The 24,460-nt window shown below is 42.6% G+C and overlaps 1 protein-coding gene across 3 annotated transcripts in view; it reads left to right on the top strand.

Annotated features, from left to right (window-relative positions):
* The window catches only part of ano10a (anoctamin 10a), a 76,546-nt gene that overhangs the window by 38,647 nt on the left and 13,439 nt on the right, over positions 1 to 24,460 (top strand). For all 3 annotated transcript variants that reach the window (XM_080193958.1, XM_080193959.1, XM_080193960.1), the window contains exons 10-12: positions 6,593 to 6,784; positions 10,366 to 10,494; positions 20,430 to 20,546. In XM_080193958.1, the coding sequence (XP_080050084.1) occupies positions 6,593 to 6,784; positions 10,366 to 10,494; positions 20,430 to 20,546 (438 nt within the window). The remainder of the gene's footprint in view (positions 1 to 6,592; positions 6,785 to 10,365; positions 10,495 to 20,429; positions 20,547 to 24,460) is intronic.

Genomic DNA, 24,460 nt, shown 5'->3' with positions numbered 1-24,460 from the left:
TGCAAAAATGATCACCTGAACCTGAGGTGAACTTTGATGGTTTGTGACTCAGAATTATTGAAAGGAGATCATTCAGCCCTCCCTCACCATTGAATTAGATCATGGATGATTGCATCTTTTCATTTACCCACTTTGTTTCTGTTACCACTAATACCCTTAGCTAACAGACACTTATCAATATCAGTTTTGGAACAGGAGCATTTTGCAGTTATGCCTTTTGTTTCAGGTTTCTATTACGTGTAGATTTCTTCCTTTATGGGGCAGTTTTGGGTTAGTTCTGTTGTAAAACGAAGATTCAAGAGAGCTGTTATATACTCTATATTTATAATTAAATATGTTTCTCATTCCCTCTTTCTGCTTCCCGGGCATGCTTCAGATAAGTGCAAGCTGTTCATTGGTTTCTCTTTTCCATTTCTTGCACTGTCTCTGCTTCACGTTGGATAGTTACAGTAAAAGATCTCTATCCTGTAGCCCTGTCAGCTCCACTCTAATCAGTAACATATTGCAATGATGCTCGTCAGCAACTCGTAGTATAGTTTGGCCTTTTTCTCAAAACGCTGTTATGACAATTCAATTTATTTTTAAAAAATTAAAAAGGAATGTGAGACTATAGATGTTTAAAACCTGTTATTTAAATTCCCTCTTCACAAGCTCAATATAGCTGAGGAAAAGCTTATCATAGAATCTCTATAGTGCAGAAGGAGGCCATTCGGCCCATCGAGTCTGCACTGACCACAACCCCACCCCGTAACCTCACATATTTACTCTTCTATCCCCTTTGACACTAGGGTCAATTTATCGTGGCTAATCCATCTAACACAGACATCTTTGAAGTGTGGGTGGAAACCGGAGCACCCGGAGGAAACCCACGCAGACACAGGGAGAACATGCAATCTCCACACAAGTGACCCGAGGCCGGAATTGAACCCGGGTCCCTGGCGCTGTGAGACAGCAGTACTAACTACTGTGCCATCATGTCGCACTGCTTAGAGGCTATCCCAGATAATCTATCCAGCAAGGTTATGAGGATAGACTAGCCTTGCATTCCCTTAGGTATATAAGATTGAAGGGTCTGAAAGATTTGATAGTTTCCCTCTGCCTACCATATGCGTTCAGAACACAGGGGCACAAACTTAATTGGAGTTTGGCTGTTCAGCGGGTGTTATCTGGAAGTACTTTGCACAAAGGATAGTGGAAATTTAGAACACCCCTAAAAATATCAGAATTGATATTGATAAATGTCTGTTAGCTAAGGGTATTAGTGGTAACGGAAACAAAGTGGATAAATGAAAAGATGCAATCATCCATGATCTAATTCAGTGGTGAGGGAGGGCTGAATGATCTCCTTTCAATAATTCTGCGTCATCATGTTGCAAGGGATATGCTGTTTATTTCACATTTACAATTAAAAAACATTCCTGTTCTTCTAAGACATGTTTATTCAGGCACATGGATACACAGTTCTTTAAAGGTATCAGTATATGTAGATAAAACCATAAAAATGCTAAATTATTTATTTTCCTTTGAATTAAATGTGTTTTAATAAGATCGTATCATTTTTAATTTTAAGAAATGTCAGCAGAGGGGTGGAGTAAGCCACAGACACACACTGTTCAACAGAGATTCTCCCCATATTTCCCCCTCAAGCGTAACCCACATCATGTACAGTAGGTTTGGATACTGGTAGTATCAGAATCCCTACACTGCAGAAGAAGACCATTTGGGCCATTGAACCCACATGACAACAATCCTTCCGAGACCCTATCCTTGTAACCCGATGTGGGTACTCTGCTCATCCACCTGATACTAAGGGGTAATTTAGCATGGCCAGTCAACATCTTTGGGTGGAAACTGGAGCACTTGGAAGAAACCCACGCAGACACGGGGAGAACGTGCAGACTCCACACAGACAATGACCTGAGTCTGGAATTGAACCGTGATCCCTGGCTGTGTGAACCAGCAATGCTAATCACTATGCCACCATGCCGCCCAAGGACAGAAGCCTGTCATCAAGCGCTGTTACAACATGCCCTGCCTCGATCACATACGTTGAGAATCTGATGCCGAGTAAAACCTTTTATCCACGCTGCATCAGGCATCCCCATTGTCAGATGCAGCACTGGTTGGACTGAAGTTAAATCTACTCTGGCTCAACTCCAATTTTAGGTCAGTCATTATCCAATTGCTCCCACATCCACCCCATTTACACACCAGCTGCCCAACCCCATCTCACCAGCTGGTGTCAGATTTGGTGGTGACTTTGCCAATGGTCCACAGACCATTGAGAACTGCATTTGAGATTGATGACTAGATTCCCTTTACATAAACCTGGCACCCAGCAAATAGAGGAGATAAGTTTACATTTTCTGAGCTGAAAAGAGCAATGTGTGCCAATATTGAATATTTTAGCCTCTGTCTCTGACAAGCACCATCATTTTGATTTGATTTATTATCAAATCTTACCTTAGTTACAAAGAGAACAAAGAACAACACAACACAGGAAATAGGCCCTTTGGCCCAACGAGCCCGCGCCGCCATTTTAACATTGAGTGCCCTCCTCTACCTATGACCTTTGTCTACGCCTATTGGGGAAGATTGAGGGAAGACTAATTTAGGGGTAATTTGTTACACCAATCAGCCTAAGAGCACGTTTTTGGGGTGTGGGAGGAAACCGGAGCACCTGGAGAAAACCCATGCAATCACGGGGAGAACGTGCAAACTCCTGCAGACACTGACCCAAATCCATGTATCTGCACAGCAAACAGTGATAGTCACTGAGCTGTCGTGTTGCCTGTCAGATGGTCCAGTTTAAGCATACACTAACGATGTGAAGCACTAGGCAAATCTCGAAGCAACATCCAAGAGCAGCCCTTGCATGACTCACCGCGTGTATGCCCCTTGTTGGACAACGAGGCGGACCGAATCACCTGTGAAGTAAAAGAAAAGACATCAATAAACATGCAAAACTTTGACAGACATTTATGGAATCCCCAGAAGCTCAGAAGTAAGACAAGTGAGGCATACAATATGTTGGAAGGTCTGTAGGAATCAGTTGATTCCCAGGGATGTCCCAAGGCGCTTGATCTTTATTTAGATCAGTCTCCTGTATCCCTCCATCTCTAGTCTGCTCATGTGCCTATCTAAGTAAGCCTTAAACAACTTTAGCGTGCCTGCGTCCACACCATACTTGGCAGTGCGTTCCAGGCCCCCACCACCCTCTGTGTGAAAAACCTCCCTCTGACTTCTGAATTATACCCCCCCGCTCACCCTGAGCCCGTGGCCCCTGGTAATTTTTGTTTCCAACCTAGGAAAAAGCTTACCTCTGTTCACTCTATCTATACCCTTCAAAATTTTATACACCCCTATTAGATCTAGTAGATTAGTTGGTAGAAGTTTTTAATTAAGCCTTGTTGAAAAGAAGTTGCAGCCTGATTAAATCTCAAGGGTCCTTAGTCATCTGCAAAAGGAAATATTTAACAGTTCACCTAAACTCTAGAATAAATATTATTATAATATTGAGCAATTCAGGTTATACAAGCACCTCTTGTAATAATGGTATAGTTTCTGAAAAATATTTGTAAGAATTTCTTCCTTCAGTGTTGTTTGTATAAAGATGTCAAAGCCAAAGATAACTATAAATCCTCTTTTCATGCAGCTAGCTGCCCACGACTCTTACCTCTAGGCATTGAAATGGTTTGACTCCATAATTTATGTTTTACATTGAGCAGTTCATTCATAAAGTTTACAGCTGGTGATAGATTTAGTGCTGGGGGTGAAAACTGAATTGAATTGCTTTTGTGTTACAATTTAAATGTCACAATTCCTTGGCATTAGAAACAGTGCTACAAGAAAGGTAGCAAATTGTTTTCCCTGTGTTGTCTGGTAATTCTTCAGAATCCAAGCTTTTAACCCCATGGGCCTTGTGTAGAGTTCAAATCCAGATTCCCACTACTTTGCAATTCTGTTACTGAAATGAAAACTTGTTTGAATTTTTTGAGGTTGACTATTTGAAAAGGCATTTAAGTTAAAAAGTTAAAGTTTATTTATTAGTCAGATGTAAGGCTCACATTAACACTGCAATGAAGTAATTGTGAAATTCCCTTAGTCTTCACAGTCCGGCGCCTGTTCAGGTCAATGCACTTAACCACATCTTTCAGAATGTGGGAGGAACCTGGAGGAAACCCACACAGACACAGGGAGAATGTGCAAACGCACAGTGACCCAAGCCAGGAATTGAACTTGGGTCCCTAGTGCTGTGAAGCAGCACTGCTAACCACTGTGCTACCATGCTGCTCACTTTTCAAGCTTGAAATGCCAATCAATTCAAACTGGACAAGCCAGCAAATAATACAATAGGTATGGGGAGGCAATGGCCTAGTGGTATTACCACTAGAGTATTAATCCAGAAACTCAGCTCATGTTCTGGGGATCTGGGCTCAAATCCTACCATGACAGCTGGTGGAATCTGAAATAAATGAAAAATATCTGGAATTAAGAATCTACCGGTAACCACAGAACCATTGCCGGAAAAACTCATCTGGTTCACTAATGTGCTTAAGGGAAGGAAATCGGCCATCCTTACCTGGTCTGGCTACGTGTGACTCCAGAGCTCCAGCAATGTGGTTGACTCTCAACAGCCCTCGGCAGCTAGGGATGGGCAATAAATGCTGGCTAGCCAGCAATGCCTATGTCTCAAGAATGAATTTTTAAAGAAGTAGAGTACTAAGGGCTGAATGGCCTCCTTTTGGGCTGTAACTATTCTGTCATTTAATTCTAAAGTCATGCTGATATTTATACTTCACACAAACCTTCTCCCACCAATCCTCATCTCACTCCATCCATGTAACCTTCGCCATTATTCCTCCTATGTTTGTCTGGCTTCCTTTGAAATGTATCAAAATTATTTGCTTCATTAGTGGCAAGTTCACATTCTAAACACCTCAAGTTAAGGTGTTGATGTAAAAGCAGGAAATTCTGATGAATGAATCATTATAAAACTGTTTAGGGGGCAACTAGAGTGTTGATTCCATTTCTGGTCATAGTTAGATTTCAGCTGGAGCAATCCGGATAATTCTGGTCACCACATATCAGGGGAATTGTGAGAAAGGGTACGGGGGTAAGTTCACCAGCTATGAGGGTCCTTTATTTTAATTCTTTCATGAGATATGACCGTCACTGGCTAGGACAGAATTTTCATCGCCTATCTCTAATTGCCCTTGAAGTAGTAATCCACCTTCTTGAATCACTGCAGTCTATTTGGTGTAGGTGCATGCAGAGCTCTGACATAAGGTTGGAAAAATTGGGACAGTTCTTTAGAACAGAGAGGTGACTGATTCGAGACTTTCGAGGTGCTGGGGTTTTGAAAGAGAAAAATTCCATCTCGCAAATGAATTGATAACCAGGAGTTAAAATCATTGGCCAAAAGATCTAGAGGGAAGATGAGTTGTTTTCTTTTTCTTGGTTGGATCCTGTTGGCTGGATGGCCGTTAAGGATCAGGTCAGTGTGAACAGCATGGAGTTCAATCCCTGATATGCCTGGAATGGATTTGGGACCTGCGTCTTTGCTCTACCCCTGGTGGAGGTCTTGGCTGTGGATTGGACTTGTCTTTTGGCAGAGAACTTAAGAAGAAGAAAACCTCTAAGCTCAGTAATCCCATGTTGTTCACCCAGCACTACTGCATTCTTGCTAAGATCACACTTTTAAGAGATTTTCTTTGCCACTTCAAGGGCAATTAGAGATGGGCAATAAAAATTCTGGCCTAGCCAGTGACAATCATAGCCCATGAAAGAATTAAAGGACTCTCATAGCTGGTAAACTTCCCTTGTACCCTTTCTCACAATCCCCCGATATGTGGTGACCAGAATTACCTGGATCGCTCCAGCTGAGATCTAACCATGACGGGAAATGGAATCAACACTCTAGTTGCGGCCTAAACAGTTTTATAGTGATTCATTCATCAGAATTTCCTGCTTTTGCATCAACACCTTGACTCGGAGTGTTTAGAATGCGAACTTGCCACTGTTGAAGCAAATAATTTTGATGCATTTCAGAGGAAGCCAGACAAACATAGAAGGAATAATGGCGAAAGTTACATGGATGGATGAAGCCTGGGTCAAAGGATAGCACTCTTGCCTCAGAGTCAGGGAATCATTGCTCGAATTTCTGGAGTGGGATTTGAAGCACAAGGTCTAGGTTGAGGGAGTACTGCACTGCAAAAGGTCTCACCTTTTGGATGAGACGTTAAATCGAAAACCCTATGTCCTCTTTGGTTGATGTTAAAGATCCAACTGCAGTAGTTTGAAGAAGGTGTCTGGTTCATTATTTGTCAGTTGACTAATGAGTTCTTCTGGCTGTAAAGCACTTTCATATGTCCTAACGCCACCTATACCTCCAATAGTGTTGTACTTCCTCTGTAATGTACTGGGAGAGTCAGCCTGGAATTACGTGCTCAAACTTCTGGAGTGGGATTGGGATCCTTCTGACTTTGTAGCAGCTGTGTTACCCACTGAAAGACAGCCAGCAGTTCATTCTTTGTGTTTAGTTTTAAAGAGTGTGCTTTTAAATTTATTTATCTTTATCTCCTTCTCATAGGGAACCTTTGATGATTACTTGGAACTTTTTCAGCAGTTTGGTTACGTCAGCCTTTTCTCCTGTGTTTACCCTCTGGCCGCAATATTGGCAATTTTGAACAATGTCACAGAGGTGTTTTCCGATGCCCTGAAAATGTGTCGTGTCTTCAAGCGGCCGTTCTCCCAGCCTGCAGCAGACATGGGAGTCTGGCTGGTAAGTATGGCTTGTGCCTGTTCTGTTCATCTTTCAACTGGAGAGAACCTTCATATTTAACTGGGAAATATGATTATTACTGCTGATGACAACTTATTATCTTTTGGTTCAATGTACATACTTGTATATGACCTGTTTTTAACCATAGGACAATCTCATTATCTTTTGAAGAACATGTGCCTGGATTAGGTAGTGCTTATCCTCATGATTATACTTTTAGTTTGACATTAACTTGATATTTTTAGTTCCTTTTATCTCTCCTATTCAGTGGTCTCTTCAGTATTTAAGAAAACATTCCTCCAATATGTTCCTAAAAGTTGTTTCTCTAATTCTATTGCATTATTGTGACTAGATCCTTTTGATAGTTTCTGTGCAGGCAACATGGGCGAAACTATCAATTTTAGTCTTGAATCTAATCATTGACTTGGCAAAGGGGTGGAGAATTCCAACAATTCACACCCTCTGAGTGAAGATGTTTCTCCTGATCAGATCCTAAATGCCCGATCCCTCATCCTGGGACTACCATAAGATATAGGAGCAGAATTAGGCCATTCAGCCCATCGAGTCAGCTTCGCCATTCAATCATAGCTGATAGGATTCTCATTTCCATTCTCCTGCCTTCTCCCCATAACCCTTGATCCCCTTATTGATCAAGAACATATCTATCTCCGTCTCAAACAGACTCATTCTTGTGAATGTCCTGTTGACCCACTCCTAGGCCAGCACATCCTTCCTTAGGTATGGAGCCCAAAACTGCTCACAGTACTCCAAATGGGGTCTGACCAGAGCCTTATATAGCCTCAGCTGTACATCCCTAAGCTCCTAGTTTTTGACTCTCCAGCTAGGGAAAATGACCTCTCGGCCCTTACAGAATCTTAAAGATTTTAATTAGATCATCTCTCGTTCTTCTCAACTCCAAAGAATTCGTTCCACTAAATTACTCCTCGTTGGACAATCTTCTCATTCTAGGAATGAATAGTGCAGTAGCAGAGTTATTATTTTGGATGTACTTATCCAAACTAAATGCTTGGTTTAGTTTGGAATGTTGGCCCAGGTTTTGCGGTCAGGAAGGAATGGAGCTTACTGTTCACCTTGCTGTCGGTTGCCCCTACTGGGCTTTAGGGAGGAGATTGGTCTGATCTAGCATGGTGCCCTTTACTGGGTATCTGTGAGCAGGGCAAGTGTCCACAAGGCCCTTCAACCAGTTAGATTAAAGAATCCTTTCTGAAACTCACCAAGTCCAGACCGGAAGTTTAAATTTGTTTTAAATAATGTGCTGAAAGTGAAATGAAGTTTGGGAAAGAGAGGAAAAAGTGATAGGAAAAGTTTTAAAAAAAATGTTTTTTGAAATCCCAAACACTGATTTAACATCTGAAGGAATGAGATTCCACACTTTTGAAATTTTTTAGGGCACATTTGCTTACTTTTCTAGCATGCACCAGTGCCAACTTTTAATAATCTTTAATAAGGATCTCGTGGGCAAATACCCCGAGTTCATTCCGTTGCATGGTTTTCGATGTGAAGTTTGATAGTGAGTAGTGTTACAGGGCAACCTATGGATTAGTGGACTATGTCTGACAACAGTTTCCACATTTGCGCTTCTGAATGCGTAAGCCTAAATGCCACGAATTGCTGTCCAATGTATTCTGGAGCAATGGTATAAAACCTGGACCTTGTATTCTAATATAGGGTTGAAATCAGACCTATGTACTGTTGCATTTACTTTGGACAAGAGTCAACTTCAGGAAGTAAGTGCAGTATGATGACAAGGTGCACTGAGGCAGCACCTTTTTAATGCGGCAAAGCTCCTTCAGAGACCCATACATTGTTTTAGGGTTGGTGACCAAAAGCTTGGTCAAAGAGGTAAGTTTTAAAGGAGGATCTCAAAGGAGGAGAGAGAGGTAAGGACTAAAGTTATAGAAATTAGTAATGGTTATGATGAAAATAGTGTGTGCCGCACTCCAAGCTATGGGCATAGATTTACTAGTACATTTCCAACTGGAAAACAATCGCCATTTTTTTGACCCATGTCCAATACTATTTACACAGAAACCCTCTACTATTTTGAGTGTATAGAAGCAGGGACACTGCATAGCCCAATTTGGGATCGAAGTTGGGACAGCTGCCTGCAGCAACAAGCAATCGAAAATAAGCACAAACGTGATAAATAACCAAACTGCGCCTCCTGCAGCAAGCTCTTAAACAGTATTTTTCATAAGTTCTTGTGCCATTCAGAATAACATCCATGCCTAAATGCAAATGATGCTGCATAACATGATAGCGCCACCAGCAGGAACCTTATGGGTGGCACAGTGGTTAGTACCGATGCCTCACAGCACCAGGGACCCAGGTTCAATCCCCACCTTGGGTCACTGTCTGTGTGGAGTTTGCATATTCTCCCTGTGTGTGCGTGGGTTTCCTCCCACAGTCCAAAGATGTGCTGGTTACGTGCATTGGACATGTTAAATTGTTCCTTAGAGTCAGTGGGAACTAGATAGGATAAATGCATGGGGTTATGGAGATGGGCCTGGGTGGGATTGTGGTCAGTGCAGACTCAATGGGCCAAATGTGGCCTCCTGCACTGTAAGTTCTATGATTCTAATGTCTGATTATTGTGTAAACTGAGATCCTATGTACAAGCTACAAATCAATCTAGTAATTTTAGCTTTGCTTTGAATCTTTGAAACCTTGGAGATTAAAAACATTGCTTTGTGCCTTGTGTTTTGGGGCTGGAGAATTTTCACAGAAGCTTCTGTTTGCATTCAAAATTATAAAAAATGTTTGTGATCTGTTAGTTCCTTTAGCGTCATTGATTATCTTTCTCCATAATATAAATAACACTGATCAAATCTTTGTGTGTGTGGGATTCACTTTTGGGTAAATAATTCCAATCCTAATAGCATTGGTGAGACCAAATGTGGAGTACTGTCTGCATAATGGCCTCCTTATTTAAGGAAAGATGTTAGAAGCAGTTCAGAGAAGGTTTACTAGCTGAATACTGGAATGGGTGAGTTGTTTTATTTGGACTTGTATCCACTGGAGTTTAGAGGTGTTAGAGGCAACTTGACTGAAACATATAAGCTCCTGAGGGGTATTAACAGAGTGGATGTGGTGAGAATGTTTCCTCATGTGGGAAAATCTAGAACTGGGGGGGAGGTTATTGTTAAAATAAGGGGCCACACTTAAGACAGAAGAGGGAAAACAATTTTCTCCAAGTGTTGTGAGACCTTTGAATTCTCTTCCATAAAAGGTGGTGGAAGCAGAGACTTTGGATATGAATAAGGCAGAAGTAGACAGATTCCTGATAAGCAAGGAGGTGGAATGTTATCTGGGGTAGCAGGAATGGAGTTGAGGTTAAAATCCGATCAGCCAGGATCTCATTGAAGGTTGCATCAAGCTCAAGAGGTTGAGCGGCTTACTCCTGCTAATTTGTATGTATGTGTGTAGAATGTTCATTTAAAAAAAACATTTTGGTGATTAGTGTGGGGCTGTGTAGTGTCAAAATAACCTGAATGTGTGTTTTTCTAATTTTAATATGATGAACTTCCATTAAGCAAAACCCCATGTACTTTTGTTTATAGCTGGCCTTTGAAACAATGGGAGTTATTTCAGTGATGACCAACTGTGCACTGATTGGGATATCGCCCCAAGTGCAAGGAATGTTTCAGCGAAGTGATATTGAGCTTGTCCTGTTAATTGTGGGTATAGAGGTAAGTTAATTTGATTTATTATTGTAGCATGTATTGGTGTACAGGGAAAAGTATTGTTTCTTGTGTGCTATACGGACAAGACATGCCATACGAAGATTACATAGAAGAGAAGGAAAGGAGAGAGTAGTGTTACAGAATGTAGTGTTACAGTCATGGCTAGTGTGTAGAGAAAGATCAACTTAATGCAAGGTAAGTCCATTCGAAAGTCTGACAGCAACAAGGAAAGAAGCTGTTCTTGATTCAGCTGGTGCATTACCTCAGCCTTTTGCATCCTTTTCCCGATGGAAGGAAGTGGAAGAGAGCATGTCCAGTCTTCATGGGGTCCTTGATAATGCTGGCTGCTTTCCCGAGGCGGCGGGAAATGTAGACGGAGTCAGTGGATGGATGTTAAAATAATTTGCATTATTTACGTCTTTTGAAGTTTCAAGGGATTGAATATCCATTACTCATTAAATGAGGAATCCACCTCCCACCCCCTCACTCAACATGTTAACTCTTGTTGTATGATTGTGTAATTATTTAGTCTCTGTATTGAACAATTAGCTTTATTTGATATACAACAACTTGTCAGCAAGAATCATAACATTTCATTCACGTATAGTCAGAATATACTGCCTATATCTGATCCATTTCATTTGCAAAATTGATGAAGAAAAGGTTTCAGATGCTGAGTGGTAGGTTTTATGTAGGTTTCTGTTAAGCAAATTAAACAATCTAGCTATGATTTATTTTCATTTTGATTAGTTATTTTGACTTGGGGGAACATTAGTTGAAAATTAAACATGCAGTCCTTTGTTATTGTGACAAAAAAAATTTTGCCCCATGCTTTTTAGATGCACAGTGACATAGAAAATATCAAGTTACCAACTTCCTGGGAACAATAGATAATAATGCTTATTTCCAGAGGCCTGGAGGAATGATTCAGAGACATGAGTTCAAATTCCACCCTGGGGAGTTTAAATTCAGCTAAGAAAATAAATCTGTAATTAAAATTAAAAGCTAGAATCAATAGTGGAGATCATGAAAGTAGTGGATTCTCATTAAAAACCCATCTAGTTCCTAAAATCTTTTCGGGAAGGAAACCTGCTGTCCTTGCTCAGCCTGACCTACCTATGATGTCAGTCCCACAGCAATGTGGTTGACTCTGAAATATCACATCAGGTGACATGAAATTACACAAACAGCAAGTTGCAAAAGGGCATAGACAGTTTAAGTGAATGGATAAAACTGGCATGTGGAGATCCTCACGTGTGGATCCAAGAAGGACAAATGGAAATATTTTCTTGATGGTGAAAAGGGCGTGGAAGAGTAAAGGGATTTGGGTGCACAAATCACAAAAAGTCAATGCACAGGTATCAGCAGTAATTCAGAAGGCTAATGGACAATGTTCATCTCTTTTTCAAGAGTGTCAGAAAACAATGAGGAGGAAATTCTGCATCAGTTGTATACAGCCATGGCCAGGGCTAAAGTATTATGTTCAGTTCTGGAAACTACTTTACTTTAGGAAGGATATTGATATAGAATCATAGAATCCTTACAGTGCAGAAGGAGGCCCGTTGGCCCATCGAATCTGCACCGATCACAATCCCACCCTGGCCCTATCCCTATAACCCCATATATTTATCCTACTAATCCCCTGACATTAAGGGACAATTTGGCACAGCTAATCAACCTAATCTGCGCGTGTTAGGAGGACTTTAAAACTAGAAGCTATAACCAATGCTAAATACATAACATATAATAACTATGCATAACAAATATATTAGTCATCAATAAATCCAGTGGGAAATTCAAGAGAAAGATTTTTTACTTGAGTCTTGAGAACGTGGAGCCACAAGGAATAATTGAAATGACTCAGGTGTAATGGAAGGGAAACGAGATAAGGAGATGAGGAGAAAGAATGAATGGACGGGTGTGCTGATGGGGTGAAATGAAGTGTGGGATGTGATTCATGTTGAGCATCGACACTGATGTAGCTTTGGTCTGATTCTGTGCTGTAAATACTGTTAAAACTACTTTAGACAACAGTGAAAATTCACCAGGATTAAGTTTAAAGTGAAAGTTTAATTATTAGTCACAAGTGGTTTACATTAGCCACTGTGACAATCCCCTAGTCGCCGTACTCTGGCGCCTGTTCGGATACACTGAGGACAAATTTAGCATGGCCAATTCAACCCAACCAGCATGTCTTTCAGACGGTGGGAGGAAACCGGAACACCTGGAGGAAACCCTTGCAGACACGAGGAGAAAGTGCAAACTCTGCACAGTGACCCAAGCCAGGAATCAAACGCAGATCCCTGGTTCTGTAAGGCAGCCATGCTAACCTCCGTGCCACCCTACGTGGACTTGAGTGTTAAGGTATGAGGATAGATTATGTAAGTCATAGTTCATAGATTCCTACAGTGCAGAAGGAGGCCATTCAGCTCATCGAGTCTGCACTGACCATAATCCCACCCAGGACCTATCCCCCCTAACCCCACATACCAACACTGCTAATCCCCCTGACAAAAAGGGGCAATTTAGTGTGGCCAATCCACCTAACTTGCAGATCTTTGGATTAACTTGGAAATTTGGGTGATTATCCCTCAAAGTGATCTAATCAAGTAATTTAAAATAACATGGTTCATTAGGTTAGATAAAAAAGCTAGCCCCTCTGGTGGGGAAATCCACAATCATTACGTTAGAACTAGGACTGAAATTTTCTTCACACAAGTAGTACTGGAATTATGGAGTTCTTGTGCTTGCTCTCTGTCTCTGTCTCCCCTAAAAGGCTGTGGATATTGAGAGTCAACTTACATTTTTGAGAATGTGATTGGCAGATTTTTATCGGATTAGCTGATATCAAGGAGCGCGCATCAGAGGCGGGCTAATGGAGTTAAAGTGCAGGTCGCCTGTGATCTAATTGAATGGTGAATTTGGCTTGAGGGGCTGAATGGCCTCCTGTCCCTTCACAACTAACTTTACCCCTCTTTCTGGTCTGAACAAAAATGTTCACCACCTCAGTCAGGCATTAAACAGGCGGATGTAGAAGATCCCATGCCACTATTCAACAGAAGAATGCCCTCTCTACTGTCCTGACCAATCTTTAAACCTCAACCAGCTATCCGTGTGTGGTCATTAATCTCTTTACTGTTTATGGGAGCTTAAGTGCAAGTTGGCTGCCCCGTTAGAACAGTAACTACACTTTACATTATTTAATGAATCACTTCAGGGCATTTTGCAATCATGAGTGCTATAGCAATGCACCTGCTTTCATTTTAAATAGATGTAAACCTATAGTGAGCTGAATTGCTCATACAATTAAGCAGACTAGAACCTCCATGAGAATGGCATCTTGACGGGAATTGCTTGATAGAGCAGACGCAGCACGGTTTTGTTAAGGGGAAGTCGTGTCTGACAAATTTATTGGAGTTCTATGAGGATGTGTCTAGGGCGGTGGATAGAGGAGAGCCGGTGGATGTGGTCTTGATTTTCAGAAGGCGTTTGACAAGGTACCTCAAGAGGTTATTGCAGAAGGTAAGGGGGCATGGAGTTGGGGGTAGGGTGTTAGCGTGGATAGAGGATGGTTGTCAAATAGGAGACAGAGTGGGGGTTAATGGGTGCTATTCGGATTGGCAGTTGGTGACTAGTGGAGTGCCCCAGGGGTCGGTGCTGGGGCCTCAGCTATTTACCATTTATATAGATGATCTGGAGGAGGGAACCGAGTGTATGGTGTCGAAATTTGCTGATGACACCAAGATTGGTGGAACGGCAAATTGCGCGGAGGGTGTGGAGAGTCTGCAGAAGGATCTAGATAGGCTGGGCGAATGGGCCAGGAAATGGCAAATGGAATTTAATGTTGGCAAGTGCGAGGTGGTCCACTTTGGCAGGAATAATGGTAGGAAGGACTATTACTTATGGGGCGAAAAACTGCAGCAGGCGACGGTGCAGAGGGACCTCGGGGTCCTTGTGCATGAGTCGCAAAAACCCAGCCTGCAGGTGCAGCAGGTGGTCAGGAAGGCTAATGGGATGCTGGCCTTCATAGCGAGGGGGATTGAATATAAAAGTAGGGAGGTCTTGCTGCGGCTGTATAGGGCATTGGTGAGGCCGCAGCTGGAGTACTGTGTGCAGTTTTGGTCGCCGTACTTACGCAAGGATATTTTGGCCTTGGAGGGAGTGCATAGGAGGTTTACTAGGCTGATACCGGAGTTGAGGGGGTTGAACTATGAGGAGAGGCTGAATAAACTAGGCTTGTACTCGTTAGAGTTTAGAAGAATGAGGGGAGATCTCACTGAGACGTATAAGATGATGAATGGGATGGATAGGATAGAGGTGGAGAGGCTCTTCCCGCTCAGAAAGGACAGTAGGACTAGGGGGCACAGCCTCAAGATAAAGTGGGGGGCGGTTTAGAACGGAGTTGAGGAGGAACTTCTTCACTCAAAGGGTGGTGAATCTCTGGAATTCTCTGCCCGTTGAGGTGGTGGAGGCTGCCTCGCTAAATATTTTTAAGACACGGGTTGATGGGTTTTTGATAAGCGAGGGGATTAAGGGTTATGGGGAGAGGGCGGGAATGTGGAACTGAGCCACGACAGATCAGCCATGATCTTATTGAATGGCGGGGCAGACTTGAAGGGCTAGATGGCCTACTCCTGCTCCTATTTCTTATGTTCTTATATAATGATTTTTAAAAAAAAGCACAACTTACTCAAATCTATCAATTCCTGGTATTGTCTACTCAGTAGCTTGTTAATTCCAGCAGAGGGCAGAGTGGGTCTGTGTTGTAAAAAAAAATCATTAATTGACCATGTTTTGTTGTAACAGCATTGGACTTGCCCCTGTAGGCTTTTACACTTGTGTGGGGAGTTGCTGTAAGTGTGGGTAAAATTGCAGTGAACATAAGGATTACATGTCATGTACTTGCAGACTGCACCTGACCAGGACAATCTGTGATTGCCCATTAGAAGCCTTCGAACATAGAACATTACAGCGCAGTACAGGCCCTTCGGTCCTTGATGTTACGCTGACCTGTGAAACCCATCTAATGTACACTCTCCGTATGTTTATCCAATGACCATTTAAATGCCCTTAATGTTGGCGAATCCACTACTGTTGCAGGCAGGGTGTTCCACGCTCTTACTACTCTCTGAGTAAGGGACCTATCTCTGACATCTGTCCTGTATCTATCACCCCTCAGTTTAAATCTATGTCCCCTCGTGTTAGCCATCTCCATCTGAGGATAAAGGCCGTCACTGTCCACCCTATCTAATCCTCTGATCATCTTACATGCCTCTATTGAATCACCTCTTAACTTTCTTCTCTCTAATGAAAACAGCCTCAAATCCTTCAGCCTTCCCTCATAAGACCTTCCCACCATACCAGGCCAGAATGTCCTTCACTTGACTGGTTGGAATGTTTCATCTAACATCTTCATATCCACGTAAATGCAATTGCAATAAAAATTAAACTACAACAGCCCTACCAGCAATGACGAGGTTGCCAATTAGCCAACCCATGTATGGGCAAATGTGGTTAGACATTGTGGAAATAAATAACACTTCTGCATTTTCTTTTAACTATTCCAAATCATTGTTGACTGGTGCACCCTTCGCAGACACTGCTGCCCGTCTCCCCGCTTGGACCAACCACCTCTCCGACCAACTCCGCCTGCTGGCCTCCCAGTTAAGCAACATCACGATGTTAAAATTGTTATAGAATCATAGAATCACTGTGGTGCAGAAGGCGGCCATTTGGCCCATCAAGTCTGCACCGACCACAATCCCACCCAGCCTTATCCCCATAACCCCATGCATTTACCGTAGCTAGTCCTTCTGACTTTCACTGTCAGCTTAACCTGGCCAATCTGCTTATCCCGCGCATCTTTGGATTGTGGGAGAAAAACAGAGCACTGGAGGAAACCCATGCAGACACGGGGAGAACATGCAAACTCTACACAGACAGTGACCCGAGACTGGAATTGAACCAGGGTCCCTGGCACTGTGAGGCAGCAGTGCTAACCACTGTGCCACCATGCTGCCCTCGTTTTCAAATCCCCCCCGTGGCCTTGCCCCCTCTACCTCTGTAATCTCCTCCAGCTTCCTCTGAGATACGTCCGCTCCTTTTATTCTAACCTTTTGAACATCCCCGATTTTTTAAATTGTTCCGATGTTGGTGGCAGTGCTTTTACCTGCCTCGATCCTAAGCTCTGGAATTCCTTTCCTAAACTTCTCCACTTTACTTTGCTCCTTAAAGATGCTCCTATAAGACCCAACCCTCTGACCAAGTCACCTGTCCTAATATCTCCTAAAATGTCTCAAAAGTGTATTCTCATGTTCCTGGAACGTGCCTTGGAATGTCCTATGATGTAAGACATGTTTTATAAGCACAAATTGTTGATGTGTCAGAGGAATCTGGAAACACGGCTGATAACTTTATGCATAATGACAGGTTGACCTTTTAAAAAAAATTCAGATTTTCACTAATGTGGAAAGTAAATAAGATAGGAACGTTATAGTTAGCACTGTTTGTAGATGGTGTTCGTGGGCGATGCTTATAGTCAGAGAACTGGAGCTATCATAATTTACTTTTGAAATTCTTCATATACAGACCCAGAGTCCTTCAAACTGTTGAGGACACTGGGTCTGTACTCATTGGAGTTTAGAAGGATGAGGGGGGATCTTATTGACACTGCGAGGCCTGAATAGATGTGGAGAGGATGTTTCCATTAGTAGGAAGAACTAGAATCAAAGGGCGCAACCTCAGGCTAAAGGGACGATTCTTTAAAACAGAGATAAGGAGGAATTTCTTCTGCCAGAGAGTGGTAAATCTGTGGAACTCTTTGCTGCAGAGGATTGTAGAGGCCAGGTCATTGAGTGTCTTTAAGATAGAGAGGTTCTTGATTAATAAAGGGATCAGGGGTTATTCGGAAAAGGCAGGAGAATGGGGATGAAAAAATATCAGCCAAGATTGAATGGCAGAGCAGACTTGATGGGCCGAGTGGCCTAATTCTGCTCCTATGTCTTATGATCTTATGTCGCTGAAGACCTTGGGCAGGACTTTCCCACCCTGTTGCGGGTGGAATGGCAACATCTGGAAAGCTGTTGACCTTTAATGGCTCTCCAGATTTTCCTGTCCTTGCGCAGATACCTGTCAGTGTAGAGGTGGGAAAAGCTCGCCTATTGAAATGACATAGGAATCAGCACAGGAATATCTTTCGGACCTGAGGAAGCTCCTTATGATGAGATCCTGTTAGATACACAGACAAACTGCAGGTCCTTTCACTGGAACAAAAGATCGAGGAAATCTTAACAGCTGTGCTAACAATGGGAGAGAATCCACTCCCATTGATCAGGTACTTGAAAGGATCAATTTAAAATCGATAAGATAATTTATTTTTCAGAAGAGGGTCAGAGGATCCATGGAAGGAGCAGTGAAAATAGAATCCATAATAGTTTGTAAAAGGGAAGTGGATAAATATTTGTCAAATAAAAGATTCAACTGCTCTGAGGAAATGGCAAGGTGATCACTGGAATGGGACAGAGGCCCAGTCAAGTAGTTCCTGGACCCATGCCTCAACTCTCTTTACCTGTCCTTACTTCATGATCCTCCCTCCAGAACAGCCAGGCTGAATGGCCTCCTTAAGGGTCTTAACTTTGCTATGGCTTTTTGACGCCCTCACCCAAAAAACATCTATTAATCTTGTTCTTGACAAGTTGTAACTCCCAGTAACCATGGCTTCTTTTGGGAGAGAGTTTCAAATTTCCACTAACACTTACTCTTCCTGAGTTTACAACCATGAACATCCTAGTTGCAAATTTAAGATAATTCTGTTTTTTCCTAAGTTCATCCCACGAGATAGAATAATTTCTCTTCATCAATCCTGTGAAATCCCTTTAGCATCTTGATTGGGACATTCCTCAACACAAAGCTCTTTTTGAATCCCAGTTCAGGTGTAATTGGCTGACCTGTCTGGGTCAGATTCCATTGAGGAGAGGATTGTGAATACACTGTACTCTTGGATCCTGATGGCCCAAGGATCGAAGGCCCTGTTTCATTCCAGAGGAAAGATCTGGAACGTAAACTGATAGCACTTTATCTGCTCTAACAAGGAGATAAAAGATTCAATTTCAGTTTGAGTTTCAGTGAGTGGAGATTTGGGGATAGTTGGTGCAGGAAATGTGAAAGTGAAGCGAGGAGAGAGGGAAATTTCTTACACTTGGTTCCATTAACACTGAATTTCGAGCAGTGGTTTTCACCCAGTGTTCCACGGCGCAACGGTGTGCCTTGCGAATTCTCTAAGTGTACTGTGAGATTTTGTCCCAAATCCTAGCATTTATCAAATTGGCTTTCATCAAAAATGTGCCGATAAGAAAAACTATTGGAAAAAAATCCTCTCTGTGATTGGTCTGTTTTATTTTGTGCTTTACAACACACACTTGCACCAACACAGACAGACACACACCCCAATGCAGACATGTCCACATGACACATATACGCACACAAACACCGATGCCGATAGACACGTACTAAGACACATGCGCGCGCGCGCACACACACACACACACACACACACACACACGTCTTTTGGCAGGTGTCTGCTTTCTGAAAACAGAATCCCTGGCTGGCAGCTTGAACAGAGGATTATTTGTTCAGCGATTTGTGTGTGTGATTTAAAGCAGATTTTTTCATGCATTGGTGGGATACGGGTGTCGCTAGCTGGCCAGCATTTATTGTCCTTCTCTTCCTCACCATAATTTAAGATGGGCATTTAAAAAATATTGAAATAAATTTAATTTGAGATTTGTTGCTGGTTGTGACATCACCTTTCCAAACCCTTTTTTCCAAATTGCCTGAAATGGCAAGTATCCATGCAGACCCCACCAAAAATGTAGCAGGTGCCAGCATTCTGTCTCCATGGAAACCGGACATGGGTGGCTCTGACCCTTCTATATGATTGGCTGCTGTTGGTTTGCTACTACATTGTGGAGCGTTTATGAGCAATGGAAAAGTGGGTGTGCCGCAGACTTGTTGATCTCATTGAAGTGTGCCGTGTTACTGAAAAGGTTGGGAACCACTGATTTAGAGCATGGTTACAGGCCACTTGGCTGAACTGCTCCACACTGGGGTTTATGCTCCACACACATCTCCTCCCATCCTCTTTTCATCTCACTCCAGCATATCCTTCTATTCTTTTCTGTCTCGGGTATTTACCTAACATCGCCTTAAATCTGTCTCTACTACTTGTTTCAACCAGTCTCTTCTAACCACGGTAGCACAGTGGTTAGCACTGCTATCTCTCAGCGCCAAGAACGTGGGTTCAATTCACTGTCTGTACGGAGTCTGCACATTCTCCCCATGTCTGTGTGGGTTTCCTCCAGATGTTCCGGTTTCCTCCCACAGTCCAAAGATGTGCTGGTTCGGGTGCATTGGCCACGCTAAATTCTCCCTCGGTGTACCCGAACAGGCGCCAGAGTGTGGCGATGAGGGGATTTTCATAGTAACTTCATTGCGATGTTAATGTCAGCTTACTTGTGACACAAAGAAATAAACTTTAAACACTCTGGGTGAAGAAGCTTCTCCTGGATTCTTGTTTGGATTTTCTAGTGACTGTTTTGCACTTACTCCTGTTTTGGACTCTGCCGTAGGTGGACACATCTTCTCTCCGCCTGCTGTACCCATCCCTTTTGCAATTTTGAAGATATTTGTCAGGACATATTGGCGGACTGCAATGAGTAAACTGTACATGTTGAGAGTATTGGATCCTTTGGGTTTAAGTGTCCTGCTCCCCTTACAACCTTTGTATCTCCCAAATATTATGACTGCATAAAACATTTCCTCCAAGATAAACGCTATGGGAGATGCCGTGTGTAATATCTGCACAACATTTTGCGAAATATGAAATAATCTCCATTAATCAATGTGATGTTGGATAATCTGATATTCTGTTACATGTTTCACAGCATATCCTATTGGGTCTGAAATTTATCCTGGCCTTTGCCATCTCTGATATACCAATGGAAATTCGGAATAAAATAGCCAAGTTGGAGTTTGAGTCACTGGAGGCTCTGAAACACAAGGTAAAAACTGGGGGCTTGTTTAAGTTTGATGTTTGCAATGTGATAAGTACTGGGGGCTTGTTTAAGTTTGCGATGGGATGGTTCATCCTGGTGATTTTTGTAAAGCATGGTGAGAGACACTTTGAGGAATTTTTTTTTGCATTTTCTTTCTGCTATACATCCAATAGCCAACCAGAGGGCTTTTCCATATTAAGCACCACCTGTTGACTTTGTGTGTTGTGATTTAACTGACTGTCAGGCAAGCAAAATAGTACAGATGCTGGAGATCTGAAATAAGAGCAAAACATTTGCTGGAAAGACGCAAACAGGTCTGGCAAGGTCTGTGGGAGGGGGGGGTGGAGAGAGAGAGAGAGAGGGTGTTCATGTTTTGGACCAATGTTAACTTTAGTCTGATCAAGGGTCATCAATCTGAGACACTGGGCAGGATTTTCTGCCCAGCCGTGGCAGGTATGGCAAGCTAGCCGAAAATCCACAAGCTCTGACAGCACCGGAAAATCCTGCCGGTTATCCCAGTTTCTCTTCACAGGTGCTGCCTGACCTGTTGAGCATTTGCAGCATTTCTCTGTTCTTACAATGCCAGGATAGTCAAAACCTTTACTAGAATAATTTCCAAATAATATTGAGGAACATTTCAATTTGTGCAAAGATGTGTGGGTTAGATGGATTAACCATGGGGAAATTTGTGGGGTTGTGGGGAGAGGGCTTGGATGAGATAAGTCAGAGAGTCGGTGCAGACTGGATGGACCACTGTAGAGATTCTAAGTTCTTTCATTATTTTACTTCCCCGTGGTTTAACAAACTATTTATATATACAGTGGATTTATCACGTAAAGAGTTGCTCATTTGTTTTAATGATTAAGAAACAAAAACATGCCTCTTATAACACCCACCACCTCCTTATGGTCCAAAGTGCCTTAAAGCAGCGCTCTAATGGAAGAAAGGCAGCAGACAATTTGCATGCAGCAAGCTCCCATAAACAATAAGCAGAGAATCTGTTTCACTGATGCTGCCTGAGGGATCAGTGCACTGTGTAGAAATCTCCTGTTCTTGGGCACGGTGGGTAGGTAGTTGTGGGATCTTTAGCATCTGCCTGCCAGGGCCTCGGGCTAATACCTGATCTATAAGATGTAAGCCAATGTAACTTATCATTTGGAAGCACTGATACAGATCACTGTGTGCACAGATCCTGGCGACATTGGTTGTGATCTTTATTAAATGGATGAAAATTGAGGAGTGGATAACCCGGTATTCGGCAGACATTGATGCAAGCAGCTTAAATTTCATAAAAAGCCCGGCCAGCGACACCATACCTTAGTGCTCAGAGCCAGAATTTGAAAGAACTCCGAAGCTAAGAGCAAATTTCAGTTTTGTGATATCCAAAGCATTCATTTTGTAACATCTTACAAAGAGAAATATATTAGATAACAGCATCCGAAATGTTACATAGAATTTGCAGCACAGAAATGGGCCATTCAGCCCAACTAATGATTGCTGGGGAAATCCTCGAGTCAAGCTCCTTCTTCATCTCACCCTATCAGCATTACGTTCTATCTCTTCCTCCCTCATTTATTGGTGTTGCTTCACTTCAATGTATTTAAAGTGAAATACATTGATGCTGTTTGCCTCAACTTCTCCATTTAGTAGTGAATTAGGGGAGAGAGTGGGGAGCAGCACAGTGGTTAGCACTGCTGCTTCACAGCGCCAGGGACCTGGGTTCGATTCTTGGCTTGGGTCACTGTCTATATGGAGTTTGCATATTCTCCTCATGTCTGTATGGGTTTACTCCGGGTGCTCCGGTTTCCTCCAACATTTTGAAAGGCGTGCTGGTTATGTGCATTGACCCGACCAGGCACCAGTGTGTGATGACTGGGGGAATTTCACAGTAACTTTATTGCAGTGAGAGTGTAAGCCTTGTGACTAATAAATAAACTTTAACTTAACTTAATTCCACGTTATCTCTACTCTCTGGGTCAAAATCCGCTCCTAAATTCCCTGTTGGATTTGGTAATAACTACTGTATATTTGTGACCCTTAGTCCTGCTTTCTCTCTCAATGGGAACACTTTCTTTGATTTGATTTATTATTGTCTCATGTAGTAACATACAGTGAAAAGTATTGTTTCTTGCACACTATACAGAGCATACTGTTCATAGAAAAGGAAATGAGAATGTGCAGAATGTAATGTTACGGTCATAGCTAGGGTGTAGAGAAAGAACAACTTAATGCAAGGTAAATCCAGTCAAAAGTCCGACAGCAGCAGAGAAGAAGCAGTTCTTGAGTCGGTTGGTGTGTGACCTCAGACTTTTGTATCTTTTTCCTGATGGAAGAAGGTGGAAGACAGAATGTCTGGGGAGTATGGGGTCCTTAATTATGCTGGCTGCTTTGCCGAGGCAGTGGGAAACGTAGTCAGAATGAATGGATGGGAGGCTGGTTTGCGTGATGGACTGGGCTATGTTCACCACCTGTTGTAGCTCTTTGCGGTCTTGGGCAGAGCAGGAGCCATACTAAATCTCCTTTTCTACTTCCTTAAGGATGTCCCTTAGGTCATCTTTCAACTTCCTCTTTTCCAATGCCCAGCCTCTTCCGTCAGAGGGTTTACAAAATAGAGTCTTCAATACTGAGAGAAGAACAAAGGAGAGAGATGTTGTGGAAACTTTTTGTCTTGCATTCATCAGGACAAATACAAGAATGCCCAATTTCCGCTGATCACAATTTATAATGTAAAAGATAATAGACTGGTTAGCAAGCCTGACTCCTCAATTTGGGGAGCTTATAGTTCCGTGCTGCTTTCTCCGTGGCAATGCCTCAACCAATTAGCAACCTTACCTCCTGCAGTATAATTGAGATCTCTCTCTCTCTCTCTCTTTCTCTCTCTGCATCTGAAATTCAATTGTCTGAATATCTGTTAGTTTTACACAAAAGAATTCTGAACTGGAAACTGTCTTCCACCAGTGAGGGGCTAGGCTGATATTTCCGCAGAATCTATCTGTTGTGTTTTACATTCGGCCATTTTCTTTCAAAGCTGACAGAAGTAGGTCATTCCATTGAGCGCGCTCAGTGCAGGGTCGGAGATACACAGCATCAGTTGTACTTGAAGTGATGTTTAGTACCTCGAGCAGCGACTCAGCTAATTCAGTTACACACACAATCCTACTGAAAGTAGGGGGGGGATGATCACCATACCCTTTTTAATGTTGCAGCTGTCTGTTATTTTGGGTGAAAGTCGATCTTGCCTTCGTAAAATGTTCCTTCCAACCCCAAATTATTCCCTATCCATAGTTTATCTCGATCGGAATACATGAAAATCAATAGTACAATTTAGTGGCTAGACACCCTTTTGGAAACATTAACCTTTTATCATTTGCCCTCAGTGCAATCAAAAACATTCACTGAGATAAAGTTGAAGTTTAAACTTTATTTATTATTGTCACAAGTTGGCTTACATTCACACTGCAATAAAGCTACTGTGAAAATCCCCTAGTCACCGCACTCAGGCGCCTGTTTGGGTACACTGAGGGAGAATTTATCATGACCAATGCACCTAATCTGCACATCTTTGGACTATGGGAGGGGAAACTGGAGCACCCAGAGGAAACTCACGCAGACATGGGGAGAATGTGCAAACTCCACACAGACAGTTACCCAAGCTGGGAATTGAACCTGGGTTCCTGGCATTGTGAGGCAGCAGTGCTAACCACTGTGTTGCTGTGCCACCTTTGGAGGGCAGGGAATTTGCGGAGTTATATGTTGCCTCACATTCAGGTTTTTTTTTAAGTCTAGCAGCAAAATGCCCTCCATTTAGCAATGAACTGACACCTGGTTAGGAACTTAAGGGCCCAGTTCCTTGAGCCCTCAGTCAGATCATCACTGACCCGCAGCTCAGCCCCGTTTGTTCCACAGCCCTTGATAACCTT

Source organism: Carcharhinus amblyrhynchos, chromosome 8, assembly GCF_965287045.1.
Source record: "Carcharhinus amblyrhynchos chromosome 8, sCarAmb.v2.hapA, whole genome shotgun sequence".
Taxonomy (NCBI): domain Eukaryota; kingdom Metazoa; phylum Chordata; class Chondrichthyes; order Carcharhiniformes; family Carcharhinidae; genus Carcharhinus; species Carcharhinus amblyrhynchos.
This window is presented reverse-complemented; position numbering and strand designations above follow the sequence as displayed.